Source organism: Micropterus dolomieu, linkage group LG13 (assembly GCF_021292245.1).
Source record: "Micropterus dolomieu isolate WLL.071019.BEF.003 ecotype Adirondacks linkage group LG13, ASM2129224v1, whole genome shotgun sequence".
Lineage (NCBI taxonomy): Eukaryota > Metazoa > Chordata > Actinopteri > Centrarchiformes > Centrarchidae > Micropterus > Micropterus dolomieu.
In genome coordinates, this window is record NC_060162.1 from 18,032,054 (window position 1) to 18,051,598 (window position 19,545).

General features: G+C 38.4%; 1 protein-coding gene across 3 annotated transcripts in view; it reads left to right on the plus strand.

Moving 5' to 3' along the window:
* Positions 1-19,161, plus strand: part of hook3 (hook microtubule-tethering protein 3) — a 28,627-nt gene extending 9,466 nt beyond the window's left edge. The window contains exons 2-25 of one of the 3 annotated variants that reach the window (XM_046066635.1): positions 106-191; positions 457-529; positions 782-832; positions 994-1,126; positions 1,283-1,350; positions 2,328-2,390; positions 3,065-3,148; positions 6,109-6,272; positions 6,381-6,521; positions 6,862-6,949; positions 7,046-7,159; positions 7,366-7,476; positions 7,811-7,895; positions 7,984-8,053; positions 9,564-9,704; positions 10,102-10,189; positions 12,026-12,060; positions 12,233-12,315; positions 12,538-12,638; positions 12,730-12,834; positions 13,059-13,130; positions 14,007-14,143; positions 14,322-14,330; positions 15,693-19,161. In XM_046066635.1, the coding sequence (XP_045922591.1) occupies positions 106-191; positions 457-529; positions 782-832; positions 994-1,126; positions 1,283-1,350; positions 2,328-2,390; positions 3,065-3,148; positions 6,109-6,272; positions 6,381-6,521; positions 6,862-6,949; positions 7,046-7,159; positions 7,366-7,476; positions 7,811-7,895; positions 7,984-8,053; positions 9,564-9,704; positions 10,102-10,189; positions 12,026-12,060; positions 12,233-12,315; positions 12,538-12,638; positions 12,730-12,834; positions 13,059-13,130; positions 14,007-14,143; positions 14,322-14,330; positions 15,693-15,708 (2,118 nt within the window). In that variant the 3' untranslated portion in view covers positions 15,709-19,161. Of the gene's footprint in view, positions 1-105; positions 192-456; positions 530-781; positions 833-993; positions 1,127-1,282; positions 1,351-2,327; positions 2,391-3,064; positions 3,149-6,108; positions 6,273-6,380; positions 6,522-6,861; positions 6,950-7,045; positions 7,160-7,365; positions 7,477-7,810; positions 7,896-7,983; positions 8,054-9,563; positions 9,705-10,101; positions 10,190-12,025; positions 12,061-12,232; positions 12,316-12,537; positions 12,639-12,729; positions 12,835-13,058; positions 13,131-14,006; positions 14,148-14,321; positions 14,331-15,692 lie in introns of those variants that run through there. The other 2 variants (XM_046066637.1, XM_046066638.1) reach the window with 2 other exon arrangements.
* The last annotated feature ends 384 nt before the right edge of the window (positions 19,162-19,545 follow it).

A 19,545-nucleotide genomic window follows, 5' to 3' on the forward strand; every position in this document is an offset into this window, starting at 1 on the left:
TGGGGAAGAGGGTGTAATTGCATACTTTTATCCTGCACCCAGCGCTCAACGTGTGTGTGTGTGTGTGTGTGTGTGTGTGTGTGTGTGTGTGTGTGTGTCCTCTAGGTCCAGACATTTGGAGTAGAGGCTCCGTGCAAGACTGTAGAAGACTTGACGAGTGGTATCGTCATGGCCCAAGCTCTGCAGAAAATGTAAGTTTTTTATCTTTAATGTTGGTGTGTTAGAAAATGCAATATTTGTCATCTTTCTATGTTGTTTTACAGAATGTGCTGTAACCACAATTCTCACAAATAAAGTAAACATAATAAAACATTAAGCCTGTCGCTCCATCACTCTAGGCCCAGCCGTTTTCTCATTCGATTCCCTAAACCTGCAGACAACTCCACCCAGCACTTTGTGTGTACCGTGCTAATTCACAAAAACATCTTCAAAACTTCAAATACTCTTGTCTTCCAGAGATGTAGTGTATTTCAATGACGCTTGGATTAGCAGAATCAAGCCAGAGGTTGGGGACAACTGGAGGTTAAAAGTAAGTATCAGCTATTATCTGTTGTTAGTGTGTATATATATCAACTATATGTTGATAATATATGTTTCTAATGACTTAGGTGAGCACACTGCTGCTTTGTTACCTTTTTAAAAGATCCATGTATTTGATATTAGCTAAGCATAGATTAGTGTCTGTCTTTAACACTGGCTCAACATAGCCTGTGTTAGTTGTATTGGTATTTATAATATTCTAGGGATACTGTACCTCTACATACATTCTCTCTTATTTCAGGTCAGCAATCTAAAGAAAATTCTGAAAGGCATCCTGGACTATAACCAAGAGGTAAGAAGAGTCTAAATTACATTTGTGTTGCTGGTACAGAGACGTTGTGACTGTATATTCCACCCTTAATCCCTTTAGAACACACGACTATGATTAAATAGTTTTCATATAGGGAAATATTTAAAATTAAAAAACATTAAAATGCTTTTGTCCATAAATAGATCCTAGGTCAGCACATCAATGACTTCACACTACCAGATGTTAACCTTATTGGAGAACACTCTGACGCAGCTGAACTTGGGAGGATGCTACAGCTTATACTGGGCTGTGCGGTCAACTGTGAACAGAAACAAGGTTGCATATACCATCCTCTTTTCAGTGTGTGCATGTGTGCGATATGTAATTTGATATTGGAAAAATAATGTTCTGTGATATCACATTGCATTAACAACTGACTCAAAAAGCTCAAACTGACCCCATCATCTTCGCCTGTTTCTCTGTGTTCTCTAGAATACATCCAGACCATAATGATGATGGAGGAGTCCGTGCAGCATGTTGTCATGACAGCGATCCAAGAGGTGACCTATCATGCAATTTAGACCTTTTTCAAATGAAATGCAGATAATAATTAGGGATGCACTGAAGTGAAAATTCTTGGCCGAAGCTAAAACTTTGCCGAACATAGAACAAGTACATTCACATTTCCATTTATTTTTTTACCATTGCATAACAGACTATTGCAGACTATGGTGGGTGGGTCCTAGGCCCAAGAGGGTCCAGTAAAGTAAATTACATGTGTCCATTTACTTTTAATGTACACATGTAATATGTTTTATATTTTCTGTGAATATAATCCAATTAATCTTATTTCCATTCTGAATAGACACCTTATTTTGAAAACGGGGCGTTGTCACATGTGTGTCTTTAAATTGATCATGTCCGACCCAATTTGATAAATATGTTGTATGTGGTTCTCGTATCGCGTAACATGAAGACTTCATAGCCTCTCTTCAGGTAGGACTCTCATACTGCAACACTTGTCTTTGTAAAGATAGAAACTGTCAGGATAAAGTCACTAACCTGCCTGTCAGCTCGCAAAGGTCTGTTTCACTGGATTTACCATAATGACTTGAAAATGTGTGCACTCCAAATTTAGGTGCAGCTAGCTTAATCGCCTTCTCACAAATGAGTGACAGAAACACTCAAAGCAGATCAGACTGTTTTGCCTTTTCTAAGCCACAGATGGTGTGGATGTGCTAGAAGACAATTCAGCAGTGTGTCTGCATTCGGTGATTTTTGCTTCTTTCTCGGACACTTTAAAATGCTTCCACACTGCGACATGTCAGCGTAATTGTTCTGTAAAATTTATTTGGTCTTGATGTATTAGGCTGAACACCAAAAATGCTTTTTTTGCTATTTTCGGCCAATTAATTTCAGTGGCTGAACATTCGGTGCATCACTAGCTTGATTGTGATCATTACTGAACCAAGATGTAGCACGTTTTAGTGCTGTGTACTTCTTCCAACCATTAACCCATTTTTGTATGTTTCTGCAGCTGATGAGTAAAGAGACTCCAGTGGCAGGAGGAAATGACTCGTATGTGGATCTAGACAGACAGGTATGGAAACTTTAATAGAACCTCACTGGGGTGCCTTTTTTATGCATTTCTTTTTTTTAACAGTGCTGTTCGAGGTTTCTCAAATTTCAGAAGAAACACCATACTTCTGCGAATTTTACTGATTGCTAATTTGTACATTTTTTTTAATGCACAAAACTACTGTCTTTCCATTTTTTTCTTACTATATGTAAGCGTTGAAAAAGGACCTAATTTTATGTATGTAACCTGCTCTAAACTTGACTTATAAGGCAAAAAAATGAACATTTACATCCCATACTCTTTGAAATCATGCATAGACACCCTCGAGTATCTGAATTTTCCACTGTTACCACAACACCAACGTCATTACACACAGTGCATTCATTATAAAACATGACCCAGGACTCCTCATGTCTCACCCTCCTCCTTTTTGACCACAGACCAGTGAAACAGCTGGATGTGTGGAAAAGCTGGCTTCAGCATAAGTGATCATTATCCATCATTACTGTGCACACACTGCCTCAAAAACATCTCTCACTATTTTTCGGGTAATAGTAGTAGTAGTATAGCTCTTGGTCCAGCATGTCCTTGAGGTGTAAATGTTTCTTTAGTGTCATCCAAGTGGATCCAATAAGTTGTGTGGAAATGAAATAAAATCCGCAGGATTTTTTGTTGTTGTTTGTTCCTGTTCTCAGCTTAAGAAGACAGCAGAGGAGCTGAATGATGCTTTGGCTACCAAGGAAGAGATCTCCCAGAGGTGTCGTGAGCTTGACATGCAGGTTGGTTTCACGCAGTTGTCTGTTTAAGTCTATTTAAGCATTTGGCCTAACCTTAAAGACAATGTTACCAGCTGGTCAGGCGAGGTTGTAGAGGTCAGTTAGTTAATACAGTTGCACAATATTAGAAGGTGGGATAACATTGGTATTTTTATTTATTATAGTCTATGCATTCATGGTGCTGAAGTAAAAATTAAAGGAATTCAATCATATCATTTCCAAACTGCTTATGTTAATCAAATAACAATATTGTTTGGGATGTGTAGAATTTGAACTGTTGAGTGTCAGGCATTACAAGTTAGCTTTGGTCAGTAATAATTGTGTTAAGACTATGCAATTTGAAGCTGAAATTAATCAGAAAATCTAAATGGAATTTAATGATAATCTAAAAGAGTAAATATGTGAAACATGCTGTAGATAAATGAGCACTTGTCTTATGTAGAGTAACTGTATAGTTTGTAGTAACGTTATAGTTGATTAAGTATGTGTTCAGTGTATTCAAAGTATACAGACAAATAACATGGTATAAATGTAGTATTCCTACATCCACCCAAAGGTTTTACCCTTCTTGCTATATTTTGTAACTTTTTTACTATCTAACTGTTTCTATCATACTTTTACAGCTATTTTTGGTTTCACTTTAAAAGCAGCTCCCTTTTTTGCGTAATTCCACTACTGATGGACCTTTCCTATTCCTACATAATGATTTCCTTGTCAGATTGTTTAATTTTAACTGTGGTAAACTGTTGCAAAAAGAGAGTAACGCACATCTATATCTGTCTTCATTATATATTTATATATATTTTACATTTATTTTCTGCAAATGACACAGTTGTTGCAGGAAAATGGAGCTGTAATTTAAAGGGTTACCTGCTCTCCTGTTGTGTGTCCTCTTATCTCCTGATTACTTCAATACTGTGTGCCTTGCTTTAAAGGCCCTCCATGTCCAAGAGGAGCGTGATAGACTGAGGTTAGAGTTTAATGAGCTAGAAGAGAGGGTAAATCCAAACTTTCTTTTCTTTCTATTTTCTTCCATCCATGGTGTGTGGTGTCTGAAAGTCCTGGAATTTTTTATTTTTTTTTCCAGTCTGCTTGCACCAGCATCCCCTTTCAAATCCAGATTCCCCTTCTCCTAGTTATGTGCGCATGTGTGTGTACACGTTTGTGCACAAGTGTTTGTGCACACGTATACACATGGTCCTCTCGGGGCTCACCAGCCACAACTGCAGTTTTATGTGGGTGTGTCAGTTGTCAACCCTTCACTAATAACCCTCTGCCTTTTTACCTTTGTGTGTTTCATGCTTCCCCACAGCAACAGTAGATATAAGGGGAAAAGCTGGCTTTTGGACCAGGAATGTTGAACGTTGAATATATGTCAATATGTAATTTTTTCCCTTTTTTGGATGAAAAAACAAAGGACATTCAGAACCAAAAAATAGTACCCTGGTCAGCAAGCAATCAGCAGCACCATTGCCCGTACTGTGACTCAGTACCCGAAGGAATAAAGTATGTGTCCCGCTACTTCTTTTTGAGCTGCCCCGATCACATCTTTGATGTGAAATAGCTTGTTGTAGGGAGATCATTTTCACTGCAATAAGCCTTTGGACATTTAAATGTCATACATATTACACGTAAGAGTGTTAAAAACACACAGAAACAATTTACAGGCAAAAACAAAATGCATCTGATAAGTAGGACTAAACAATTTTTAAAAAATATCTAATTGCTATTATTTTGACTGATATTGCAATATTATTTGCAATTATTGTCTTTTTCATTGAAAACCAGATTTAAATGATTATGGTTTGATTTATAGATGTTTTCTTCCATCTGTAGAATATGATGTGTAGGCCAGGAGAGCTCTGCAGAACCACAGTATTTAATCTTAAAATGGTATTTTGACACACATATCACCTTTAACAAATATTGCACCTCCTGTTATTAGAAAAATGCAGCAGGCCATGTTGCGATTTCAATAAAATCACAATTAATTGTTCAGCCGCACTTAGAAGATAGAATCTACAGGTGTAATAGGAGCTCAGTGTCTGAGTCTACCAAGAATAAAATACAACTCAAAAAAGAAAATTCCCTTGAACAGTGAACTAACCAAACAAAAGTCCACTCAGAAATGCAGGAGAACATTAAACCCAAAGTACCGCCACACTATTGCAGTTGTCTTTCTTTTGGCAACAACAACATTCTCCGCCATAATCTACCTAAAATCATAACTCCTGCTCTGTGAGTCAGAAGACATTAGATAAAATCTTTCCTGAAAAACAAAATAAGCCTAATTATTTATTTTAAAGTTCCAATATTTTGAAGACGGGTTATTCATCCTGGCAAACTCAGGGTTGAGAAATGTTGGTATTATTTAATGCTTTTACATGCCAGGTCATTTTCACAAGTACCTGCTTATTAATCTATAAACACAAATCTAAAAATATTGAGGCCGGTTCTTATATTTTTTGAGGCACCTTACACTAATAATAAGTATCGTGGCACATAAAAAAATAGCTTCTGCTTTGCTTTGTGTGGAGTTTGATACCCTGTCTATCACACAGAGAAGGCAACATCAAACCACATGTAGCCCTCATTGCTATGTCGGAGCTTGTTGGTTTGCATTGTTGGAGTGTGTTTGGTGTGTGCTTAACCAATAACATATTGGATTGAATGCTGTAAAAGGAAATGTCCCTTTTAAGTAGCTTGAAAGATAAAATTTGAAAGTCCTTCCCTGCTAATTTATTTCCCTTCTCTGCCTCTCCTCTCTATCTTAACATCCTTTCCATCTATCCCTCTCTACACCTCTCATTCTCCCTTTTATCCTTCTATCCTCACTTTTTTTGAGCTTTCCTCTATCTTCTCCCTCCCTCATCTGATTCCATATATCATTTCTTTCTGCCCTTTCTGTGCCTTTTTGCATTTCTTTTCTCTGTCTCCCTTTTTCGCTATCTTCCCTCCCACAGGTGGCAGCGCTGCAAGAGGAGAAGAGCAGTTTGCTTGCAGAAAACCAGGTCCTGATGGAGAGACTTAACCAGTCTGACTCCATAGAGGATATAAACAGCCCCGCCGGACGCAGACACCTCCAGCTGCAGACACAGCTGGAACAACTACAGGAAGAAACTTTCAGGTGTGGAGCTGCTAGAAGAAGGGAGAGTTTGTCATATAAAACGTGATTAATGCTCATGTCAATAATCTTCAGATTTGAAAGATTACTGTTGTTGCTAATTCTTTGTAGGTTGGAGGCAGCAAAAGATGACTACCGGATCCGTTGTGAAGAGCTTGAAAAAGAACTCTTGGATGTAAAGTCACAGAATGAAGAGCTCACGTCACTGGCTGATGAAGCCCAGTCTCTCAAGGATGAGATGGATGTCCTCCGGTAAGATGTGGCTGCAGAATCTTGCCTTTCAACATACTTTAGCAAACTAAAATCAAAACAATGGAAGAGATTCTAGTTAATTCTTGTTTTGAGCAATCTGGTTAAGCCTGGGAGAATCATGAACATGACACCATAATTAAAGATATAAATGATTTGAGAAGTAATACGTCTTGCACCTTATGACACAAGATAAATAATGTATTGTTGAACCACTATCCTGTTATTTCAGACTTCAGTTGTTACAGGTGTGGTTCTACACAAACAGTGCCTTGGTACAGCCCCTCCTGTCCTTTCTAAATGTAACATCACATAATGAAAGTGCCTGTTGTTTCCCTCCCAGGCATTCATCAGACAAAGTGTCAAAGCTCGAGGGCACAGTGGAACACTACAAGAAGAAACTGGAGGACATGGGACTTCTCAGGAGACAGGTACACTGTCACATAACTAGTTAGTGGAAACAACTGGAAATACTTGTCCAAGTTAGGCAGCACAAATTAATTTCTATCGTTTTTTTTTTTTCCCAGAATAAGCTTATGGAGGAGAAGAACACAGTGTTAATGCAGACCAACGTCGGTTTGGAAGAAGAGCTACGAAAGGCGAATGCTGCCAAGGGCCAGCTGGAGACATACAAGAGACAGGTACCCTGTCAGCAGCCATGTCAACTTTCACATGCAATAATCATTACTGAAGTGGGCGCTGGCCGGGTGACATGCCAACTTGTGACTCTTTTACAATACACACACACACACACACACACACACACACACACACACACACACACACACACACACACACACACACACACACAGGTTGTCTTCTCATTAACTGCCCTTTCTCTGCACAGGTCGTTGAACTTCAGAACAGACTGTCAGAAGAGTCTAAGAAGGCCGACAAGATGGAGTTTGAGTACAAACGCGTCAAAGAAAAAGTAGACTCACTACAAAAAGAGAAGGACGTATGTGTACAGTTCATTTTGTTAAAATAAGGGCTGGTGCTAAATATAATAACAGTATTCTTTCTACTCTGCAGATAGAGAAATATCCCACCATACATGTATTAAAAGAATGCCTAACTTTGTAATTTAGAATTTTTTTTCAACAAGTAAGAAAAACACAAGACCAAAGCCTGCAAGTTTCTTTGAAGTGCAGCAGTTTTAAAAGTTAGTGGATACTTGATTGACAGGTGAATTTGTTGGGACATTGGGGATTTTCACTCCAGACCTTGCATTATTTCTCTCTGTCATACTGTTTCTGTATAATTCCCTCACAAGTTTTCCTCTCCCTCTGTAGCGTATGCGGACAGAGAGAGACTCTCTGAAAGAGACTATTGAGGAACTACATTGTGTCCAAGCCCAGGAGGGACAGCTTACATCGGGTAAAATTAATTAATTAATGAAATCTGCTTGGTTAAGCCTGAATAGTTGTGCTTCCTCTGTATTAACGGTACTATCAATTTGTGTCAGGTTTGTTCCCAATGGCTAGCAATGACGGTTCCGATTCGCTGGCTGCTGAGATCACCACCCCAGAGATTCGGTATGACTTTTGAACCCCATGTTTATATATAAGATCATGTCACATATTTATAATCAGTAGGATAATAAGGTAATTTAATGTAATTATCATGCTTTAGAGAGGGTCACATGTCACATCAAGTCACATGTGTATTTTCTGTTTAAGAAATACTGGATATTGTCATAAAAAAGACATTTATTTCAAACATTTATGGCTTCTTTTGTTGCTACTTGCAAGCTTAAACACACGTCAGTCGAGAGAAAGGTTCGTTTTTGCGTGTGTGTGTGTGTGTGTACAGTTTGTCTCTGGTGTTTGTGTTCACTTTGTAGCCAGATGGTGTTTGTAGCCTGTTCTACTTGCTCTCTCTGCTGATAGACAAGTTTGGCCTTAAAAAAAAGAGCAGTCTCTTTAGTGAGTTATATAACAGTTGTGTGCGAGTTACATCAGCTGACTGCTGCTTTCCAGGAGGGCTGGGGTTTTCTGCAGGCAGCATACTGTGCCTGGGTTTTTTTTTTAACACTTGTAAAACAGGAAATAAGTAGATTTGCCTTAAAAATCCTAATCCCAGTCCAGGCTATTCACTAAACCTCTAGAGGTAGAGTAATCAAAAGCTATTGTGCCCTGAGCTGATGTCATATTGTGAAAGCTTTTGAAGATGGAAGTAAGATGTTGCAATAGCAATGTTTGATGAGAGATATCTAAATAGTGTGTGTGAATTGCAAAATTGATAGAAAGTTGTCTTGGTGATTCATGCTCATTCATGTGAGTGAAAAAGTGCCTGAATTGATATCCTCTAAATTGTCAAAATGCCAGAACAACAGCTGGAAATATAGTTATTCTCTCAGTCTGCTGCAGAGCAGGAATCAAAACTCCAGAAGAAATCCTTTAATGTTGATTAATAATTAATATTATTTTTTTTATATATATTTTACCCTCTAAGCTATATTGAAACCTCTTCTCAAGTCTTCCTTTGCCTTCCCTCTTCTAACCTTTGCCAGCCAGCAGTTGTGAGTTCAACTGGAAACATTTAGCCTTGTCAGTTTTCTGGTTGGAAAGGAGTCAGCAGCCATACCCTGAAAATAACAGGACCCAAGAAAGACAGACAGTGCTCAACACTGAGACAACAGATCCAATCTTATCTGTTCAGCAGATGGATTGAAAGGGGAGATGTATCTCAAATAGACAAGTTATCTAATCCACGGGACAAAGACTGATTAACTCCCAGGCTGCCTGAGTATCAAATGGTAAAAACTGACATGTGCGCAGTGCTCTGTTTTGTGTGTATTTTTCTTATTTTATGATGCAATGAAGATTAATAAATGGGTAAAAGTGGGTGCATATGTTTCCACACTAATTCAACTGATTGAACATGGAGGAGAAAACAACACTGTCACAGGTCATTTTAGAATTAGATTTTGAGGTAAATATTTTAAGGGGTTGGTGCGTGCAGGTATATAACAACCAATATTGGTACCTATATGTGATCAGTGTTATTTGAAATTAACGCTTGCTTCTGTCTGTGCTTTTACAGAGAGCACCTGATTCGTCTTCAGCACGAGAACAAGATGCTGAAGCTGGCCCAGGAGGGGTCGGACAATGAGAAGATCGCACTGTTGCAGAGTCTACTGGAGGATGCTAACAGAAGAAAGAATGAACTGGAGACAGAGAACAGGTCAGCAAAGAACACAGAAACATGCAGCATTAGCAGATAAGGCAAACAAACTTGAGGCTGAATTGTTTATTGCATTTCCCTCAGAAAAACTATTACATTTTCTTATTTGTGCTCAGTATCTTATTGAAATGTAATGAAAATAGAACAAAGAGAATATTATACTCCCTGGACTCTCATTTGGTCTGTTCATGTCGTTTTGAGAGCCTGGGCAGACTGTACTTCCCCGTGTTGGAACGTGGATCGATTGTTTCCCCATAAAGAATTTCTTTGTCTATAGTGGAATTTCTGTCAGTGACCAGTCTCTTTGTTTTATCTACCACTGTATAACTTGCAGTTTGCTCATTGGTGTTTCAAACTATGCTGTCAAACAGATCTTTTTTTTTATTTTTTATTCTAGGTTAATCAATCAGCGCCTGATGGAGGAACAGAGTCAGGTAGAGGAGCTGCAGAAGTCTCTTCAAGAACAGGGTTCCAAAGCAGATGATGTAAGTAATGAAATGTTCGGTGTGCGTGTGTGTGTGTGTGTGTGTGTGTGTGTGTGTGTGTAACTAACTACTCTAACAGTTGAAATGTTGGCAAATTCCCATCATACCACACTCAGCAAATAAAGAGGCTCCACAAGACTGCAGTACTGTGCTGGTGTAAGGTTTTGATACTTTCTTTTTAAAAAGTAGCGAACGTGAAAAGGCAAAATGAGTTAACAGCTCTACATGCCATCACGTTTGTTTGTGTGTGTGTGCATGATTGACCCCATGCATAGGAAACAGTTTGTTGTAACTAACTTCTTATCCTTAACAAGAACCATTTCTAAAACTCTATTGTATCCATAATCTTGTTTTTCTGTTTGTGTGTGCACTTTTGTATTGTTTGTATGTTGTAGCCATAGTTAGCCCTGCTAGCATGGAATTAAATGGGATTTCAGACCATCATAAAATCAGCAACAAAAATTACTCCTTGTTTGTATTAGCATATTTAACTTAAAGACAAAAGGGGACATTTTCATCGCTTTCTTTTCTGTTCCTTGGAAAAATAGTTCCTATTAGGGGACAACAGGTATTTAGGAAGATGAGGTTTGGAGCATCTCCCAATAAGTGTGAGAGAGAGCTTGCGTGCGTGTTTAACACTGTCAAGTACACAATAAGCAGAGATTGTACATTTTAATTAAGCAAAATGATCAGTACGATTTCAGTCATGGAGTCACGGAGCTGGTGTGTCAAACGTCAGGTGCAAAGATGAGAAAAGCACCTCGACAGATGTACATAACAGTGCATATTTGGCAGGTGCGGGATTCTTTCCAGTCAGTAAAATACTTGTACATTTTCTTTTCAAATAATGCTCCCACTGTCAGACTATAGTAAGTATAAAACGTGAATCATGACAAATTCTCTCTTTTAGACTTTATACTTTCAAGGTGTTTGCTTAGTTGTCTGACTTCCTGAAACAAACCTGTAACAACTCAGAATGTAATAAATTCCCTCACTTTGCATAATGTTACGCTAATGTTGTGTTTATATAATATAAACATGGCTTCTTTGCAAATAGAATTACAACTTGGCCAGAATTGCCTCAGTAATCACTGTATTTTAACCTTTTATTGAGACTTTCATGCATTTGTTACCCTGAGTTGCTACAGACAGTTCGAGTTACTTTCTTCCTAGCTAGGTGTCCAAATTCTTCTCGTCTCTTCTAGTAGCATCTTTAATCAGCCCTTAGGCATCTTCTACATGTAGCTGTTTCCTCCCTGTAGAAATCCAACTTCCCTTGGTCCTTGATGCTGTTTGATTTCTAGTTTAGAGAGATACTCTGTAGATTTCTGCTTTCACATGATTTGGCTACACACCACCTCAGACACCACATGGGATAGTGGGACTGCCAATTGATGCAGGATCCAAAAACATACAAACTCTCCTCTCGTTGTAAATATATCTGGAAAATCCGTTATCACCCATGCGTCTCTGTTGGCCGAGTCATTAACAATCATTCCAGGTATTTTAATATAGTATAATACCATTATATATCCTTATCTGTTCTACAATCCCTACTCTTGGATCAGAAGGGAAATGTGCGGGATTTGTTATATTGTGGCACTGTGCCGAAAGCCATATTTTGTTTTTTTGTAATGTGTGGAGAATTTTGAGAGCTAGCATGGCACACAAATGTGGTTTCAGGTAGAAAGATTAAGAAGACGTGTGTGAACTTCTGCATTTGTCCATTTGCAGTGTCTCTTTGAATGTCTGTAGTTTTTTGAAGATAGAACTTGTATCTGTAGGCTGTACAGGTTATAATGTTATAAAACCTATCCTTTATTTGTCTTATTTCAGTCTTCCATTCTGAAGAAGAAATATGAGGAGCACATGTAAGTTATCGTCTTACAGACATAGAAATATGTTCTGCTGTGTCAGGACAACATAAAACTTGATTTGAAAGGATTCAAAATTTCAGTACATGAATGCTCAGCATGACATATTAACCTCAACCATCCCCCCCAAAAAACATTTGTGATGTTGGCGCTTTGTACTCTTCATCAGGGAGAAACTACGAGAGTTGAACAACGAGTTACTGAAGAAGAACTCCTTTATTGACGAAATGGAGCCTAAATACAACGCCAGCTGTGAGTTTGGGCCTGTTTTTATTCTTAATGTGTGATGTGTTGAAGCCTGTTGAACCCCACCCACTCTTACATTAAATTACATTTTAAATGATTTAACCGGTGATGTGGTACCACATTATGACACCGAAACACTGAATTTTGCTGCTCAATGCATTCTCATAGCAAAGAAAAACTAAACTAAGCTTAAAAAACCCCTCTAACATTTAAGTTATTCCCTCTCAGCCCAACGTGTGGACGAGCTGGAAGAGGCCTTGAAGAAGAAAGACGAAGAAATGAAACAGATGGAGGAGAGATATAAGAAATACCTGGAAAAGGCCAAGAGTGTGAGTATATTTTTAACAACAGGTGAACATTCGCTGTAGGTGTGGATCTACAAGAAAATGTGTGTGATGTTACTGAATGTGTCCTCTCCAGGTAATCCGGACGCTGGACCCCAAGCAGAACCAGGGTTCAGGTCCAGAGGTCCAGGCCCTGAAGAACCAGCTGCAGGAGAAGGAGAGGATGTTGCACTCATTAGAGGTAATCAAGCGTTCGAAGAGTTAGATGTTCTGGCAAGAGAAGGAGTGGGCTCGGCAGCTTGTAGATCAATGGCTTTACAAGTGACCTTTATAGATAACCACAGACTGGAGAAGGAAGCCTGTTAAAGGGTGTTAAAATGGCAATAGACAGCAATGTATTGTAGCTTCAGAGGTACTTGTGTTGCTTAATTTTTTTTTTTGTGGCTTTATGTTTCCCCAAAACAGAAAGAGATGGACAAGACAAAAGGACAGAGAGATTACGAGGAGAAACTGATTGTGTCAGCCTGGTACAATATGGTAAGAAGGACCTACATATCCTGAAACTGTGACACCACTCAGCCCCCAGTTGTTCTTTTTTAAATGTGGCACACACTAATGTTGTACAGCTGGGGTATGACGAGTAATGATCAGTCAATCAAAGTCAATCAAAAGAAAATTGTCAACTATTTTGAAAATCAATTAATTGTTCGCAACAAATGTCAAACATTTAATGGTTCCTGCTTCTCAAATGTGAGAATTTCACACTTGCATTATAGAGAATTGGATATTTTTGGGGTGTTGTTGGATAAAACAAGACATTTAAGTCACCAGCAGTAAAACATTGAACCTTTTAAAGCGCTGAAAAACAGATTTAGCCAAAAATTATTTTAAAACAATTGACCTGATACTGTTCAGTTCTTTCTTTAATAGACTGAACATTATACTTTTTGTTAAACATGGTATGCCACATGTTTTTATGTCTAAATCTTTACACTTTTTAAAAATTGACATTAAGTTTTAACACGTCTTTTAGGTCCCAGTATTTCACAAGATATAATCATTCACAAGTCGCACATGAATGCATTTTAACCACTAGAGGGCAGCATATACTTTTCTACAATACAAATAACTTTTGCTCTTGAACACATTTGATCAGTAGCTAAAGTTGATGCTCATGAGTTGTTAAATTGGTACTAATATTGTGTTAGAGCTCATTTGCTTTCTCATGCATCAACATTAGTGGGCTGATTAGTAGCTTATTCTCCAGTGACTCTCATATTCTTTGTGTTACAACAGTTTAGTGTTTCTGATTAAGCTCTGGCTAATACTGTGTCTCCATCTACTTACTGTCTTGTTAGACTGATAGTGACCATTAAGAACTTAAATAAGACTTCCTCTGTATTTTTTCCCCAGGGTATGTCTATGCAGAAGAGGGCGGCTGAAGACAGACTTGCCAACACCGGCTCGGGTCAGTCCTTTCTGGCCCGGCAGAGACAAGCCACCAGCACACGCCGCTCCTATCCAGGCCACGTCCAGCCAGCTACCGCAAGGTAGATGGCAACAAGGCAGAAAAAAAAAAATACTGCGACAAACTACCTTACAAATCTCCTGAACTTACATATAGTAGATGTGCCTTTTTTGAGGCACACTATTTCCATTCATTTCTAATGGACATTCTTGTTTCCGTGCATTCTGCCTATTGATTTTCTTTTTTTTCTTCTTGATCAGATCCATGAGGTAGAGATGCCAGACAAGGCTGCCCAAATCTCGCACCTTTTCCCCCCCCCCCCCCCCCATGACTAAGCATATTTTTTCCTGACTCCTGGGATGCCAGGCTTCTACCCTTTTCACACCCCAGCATATTTGATAGGGTCTGACTAACTTTTGCCAGGCCAGGTAATCTGGACGCCAAGGCAGAGAAGAACCACATCCTCTTGACACGTTACTATAATTTATGTTTAGAAGAACCGCTCTGCCTGTTCATGCAGTATTTATGCACATCTCTACCTGTGATAGCATTTGAGGTTCCTCCTGGTTTTTGACTGGAGTTGTCCTTTTTAACTCTTATGATGTAGCTTTAAGCAGGTAACAACAGTTTTCATTTACATGTGCCAGTGTTTGTATTTTTTAAATGGAGATAAGTTGCTCTTCTGTCTTGTATTATGTTGAGCAACAAATACAGTGAGGCATAGTAAGATGTATAGTCATCACATGTAAATGTTCCATTTGCTTGCTTAAATGGTCTGAATAATCTGTCATAGGACTACATGATTTGAGATAAAAAAACAGGTAACTGTTACCTGGTAACAGTGCAGCAATTATTGTGAATGGCAACTTCCCCTGAGGGGAAAAAAGACAAAGTAACTGCTTCAGCTGTGGAAGTTGTTTCAGACATTGCAGTCCATGGCAAGATAGATTGTGGCAGAGATCAATGTGCAACATAATTGTGTAGACTGGTTTTCATTATCTTTCTTAAGGAAACAGGGAAAGGCATCAGTTCACATGGTGTTAGCCCTACCAGCATTTTCCAGGTAGTGTCAGACAACGCCTGATGTGCCATAGTATTGAATTTAAATGTATGTACCACAGTATTTGGTCAATATTATCCTCCTCACACGACACAGAAAGAAATGGGTTTAAGGAAAATCTAGTCGTTAGACTGTTGCTGAGTTTTAGACTCTGGTAGTGTTTCGTTGAAAAGGGATTTGGTTTGTAGCTCACCCTTAAAACCAATAAGGCGACTTACTTTTCGTATCATTTAAGAATCTATTAATTGCTCTCCTAGTAAAAAGGTTTTTCAAGGTGTGTAAAAAGCACTACACAATATTGCCTACGTCACTTTATATAGGAATCTTGAATAGGTATGCTTGTTGCAGTTGTTCCTATCCTGTCTTTAACCCATCTTTTCTTCCATTTTGTTTACATTGTCATTGTTTTAAGGTACATCGTGAATGATCTCTTATTAACATGATGGGCCTTTTTAGAAGCCTTGAAATGAACCCCGTTCATTTCCTGTGTGTGTGTTTAGAATGAGGCAAGACTGTCAGGCTTACAGACCCCGCCGTCTGACCGTTATCTCTCTTTCTCCTCCCTCAACAGCAATGTCACTGCATGACTGGCTCGCCAATGAACTGGCCTGTCTTTGGCCTAAGCTGGCTCCCCTGGGCTAGGCTGGGGCACGCGATGCATGAACTACCTGCCTGCCTACTGTTTGCATGACTTTACATTGACTCAAGCCTGCAAATAACCCAGCGCAGCAGCAGCACCAGCACCAGCATGAGCACTAACAACCTTCTGCAGTGTCATGCATTGTTACCTCCAGACAAGCCTGATGAGGGATGGGGTCAGAAAATAAACCCCTCACCTTCATTCCCCCAATTAAAACCCTTTCCACCCTCTCACCTCCTTATTCCTCGTGTTCTCCTGCATCTCTCCATCTCTCCTCCCCCCAGCCCTCACTCTCCCTGGACATACCTGCTTGTGCTTTCCACCACCGCATCAAGTCTATTACAATTCAACCTATGTCACAAACACCTCGGACAGGGGCAGAATATCGCAGCATAGTCTGTCAATCAAATAGTTGATCCATTAATAGGCCTTTTCTGTAGTGCTTGTGTGTAACTTGACATTGGCTGGCTGCTTCAGGATACCTCAATGACATATTTTCACATATCTGTTTTTTTTATTTGCTTGGTTTGAGGAAAGTTGAAATCAAGTCATGTGAGAGAAATATTTGAGAGGTGCAAATCAGTCTGCATAACAAGATATAGGAGTCCGCTCCCGCTTTAAACTTCTGAGTGTGTACCGGTTCTGCCCAGCCTCTTCTCGACATGTTACTAGATGGCATTTTAGAAGTGGCTTTACCTCAAGTATTAGTGAGTACAACAAGTTTTGAACTGAAGGAGAGCTTATGGGACATTACCGTGTTGCCCTGTAGGCTTTTGGACAGTTTGCAGTAGCAGCATAGGATGCAAAATAACTGTTTTAAAATGAATAACATTGTTTCTGATATACTTTTATACAGGATAAAAGCCTCATTAAGCCTACATGCAATTTTACTTTATCGAGCGTCTCGATAAAATGCACATTCAGTTCACATTTATTGTATATAGCGTTTCTGATTTTGGCTAAATTGTAGTTGACCACTTTGTTATTTATCTAAGTAAGAATAACCCGGTCTAATTGAGCCCAAAGCAAGAAGCTCCACTCACAGTGCATTTTTTTCACACATTTAATACATTTCACCAGCAAATGTGAAGGCTAATTTGATTAATTGCCTGAAAAAATATTAATAGTGATATGAAACTGTGCATTAGCTCATGTAGGCTAATGTACAGTACATTCATTTGGTTGAATTAAAAGGTAGCCTTTTTTTAATTAATGTCCTAAAGTTTTATTTCCAGAGCTTATTAAAATGATGTCAAAGTGTGAAGAAGACTGGAAGTTAAGGACCTAAGGATAAATGCATATTATAGGCATAAGTGCATGTATTATTTTAAACGAGAGATGGTTGAATCCTCCAGTTTAGTGCCTTTGTTTAAAATGTGAGATTTAAAAACAAAAACAAGACTGGCTGGTCTTTTTAGGATGTAAGGCAGCAAGGCAATGCCGCCTTTTAAGACCAGTTTTATTGTGTTATTTGAAAAGAGAGGAAAAAAAGTCTGAGATGAACTTTAATCTCATCCACGTGATAAATTTCTTGACAAAACAACTGTTTAGTTTAAGTTGGCTTAATGAGGGCTTTTCTTCTGCTTTTAACCTATTTTACCCATGATTGTTATATTGTGTAAGCTTCATGTTAATTCATGCAGTGCATTTTTATCTTAATGGCTTATTTATTCTTTTGCCGCTTGTACAGCTGTTACATTTTTTTAATATTAGTAGTATTATCATATCACCACTTATACTGTTACAATGGATGTGAAATTTCCATATGACATCAACATACTGTTACATACTCGTCTTATGCAACAAAAGGAGGAGATGGTTTGATACAGTGTTTATCTAATGAAAATGACAGAGGTTATTATATTAACTGTGTCGACACTGATCAGTGTAAAACGGAGAAAATAGTGCAAGGCTGCATTTACCTCCAGTCTTTTCAGGAAGAGGACTTTCTCTGAAATGTGCTATGAAACTTGTCATGTTTGAAACTGAATGTTTTCTCATTAACAAAAAGCACATTTTACACTTTTAATTCACTGAGTTGTTGGTGAATTTACTGTGACCCTACAGATGATCATATTTTCCAGTGTTTTAGCTACGGCAACAAAGACCAGGGCCATGTTTGTGGAAAAGGCTCATTAGCTGTATGCATGTGTAATTGCATTAAAATGAAGTTAGCTCAGATGTTTGGTTAACGTATCTTGACTAAACAAGGACCAATCAGATCATACATTGGGCATCTAGAAGTGAGCAGTGAAATTACATTTACAGTATAAATTCCTTCGCAAAGAAAAGAGGTGACATGTTTTCTCCAGTTCTCTACTTGTCTCAGACCAAATCTGTGTTTTGTAAACCACATGCCGTGAATATCCACAGTTTGAGCTGTAAGTTATATTACACACAACTCTTTTAACCGTCCATCCCCATTTGGTTTGGTAATAAATCTGTATATAATTGAACACATCCACATTGTGGTTGACCTGTTTAAAGTTATATCAGGGATGTTGGTGAAACATTTCTTTGTTATTTGGTATCACCCTAAGAGAAAGCAAGATTATGTTATCCCCTTTTATCCCCCATCAAGACAGCCACTGTATTTTGTTGCTTATATGTGTTTGTGTATATACTTATTATTATGGGCATATAATGAGACACTGGGGGAAATATTATCCCAAGGGAGTTACAGTAATAGAACCAGAGAGACTCATGTCAGAAGCCAGCTTGTTTGGGCCATTTTCAACCACATTGACCTTTTATTGATGCTAATTTCGTCTCAATAAAGACGGAAAGGTGACATCTTGATGTACTGTTCAAGCTATAACCCAAAATGTTTCCTTAATATTTGTGTTTGAGAACAAAATACTGTATGGTGATTGCAGAAATCTTTACAAAACATAATGTAAAGTATTACTTACATGCCTAAGCTAAACTGAGTACCCCGTGTTCCCTAGTGTTACTTGACTGCTAATTGCACTGTGGGTCAGTCAAAAGTGTAACAGAGATGAAACAAACAACATGAGGCTGTTAACTGGTCACTACGTGTGCAGTGTTTGCTGTATTTTTTTACTCATTGGCATTTCTTTACATGTTGAAGTAGCAAATAACCTTCCATTTGCCAAGTTTTATATTGCTTATATGCAAACACACTATGTACATACTTCATGTGACCATGGTAGTGGAGTTTTCTGGCCATTTGAGAATTAGAAAATAAAACTCATGTCTACTTAGATGGATTTCATATAGCATCTATCCAGTGAGGACCTATTGATTAAGATGTGCTTCCTACACTGCAAAACTTGGACATGACATTGTAAATAAAGCTTGTATAAAACAGGCTGCTTCTGTTTTTAAATTTTTACATAACATGACCAATAAAAATATTCTCATGCTATCAGATACCGTACACATCTTGAGTTGCTTCTTGTGTCTGATTTCATAGTTGCGCCACTTTCTGAACTAAAACAAAGATGGCAGCCTGCTGGCAACATGGATAGGAAACAGTTTGTTTTGATTTACTTTCACTTCTCTCACAGCGTTTTCGGGGGCAGCAAGAAGTTATTGTCAGTGAAAATGCAGCTGTGACGATCCATCCATACATTAAAGGTGGAGTAAGCAATTCTGGAGAAATCCAACACAATGACGAATACCATGATATAGAACCAACAACAACACAGCATCCAAATCAGTCATAAAGATTACATTAGTCATTAAGATCAATTAACTCTGGTACCATGGGATTACTAAAAGGTATGTTAGAAAAGTAAATCTGATCTGAATTTTAAACGTG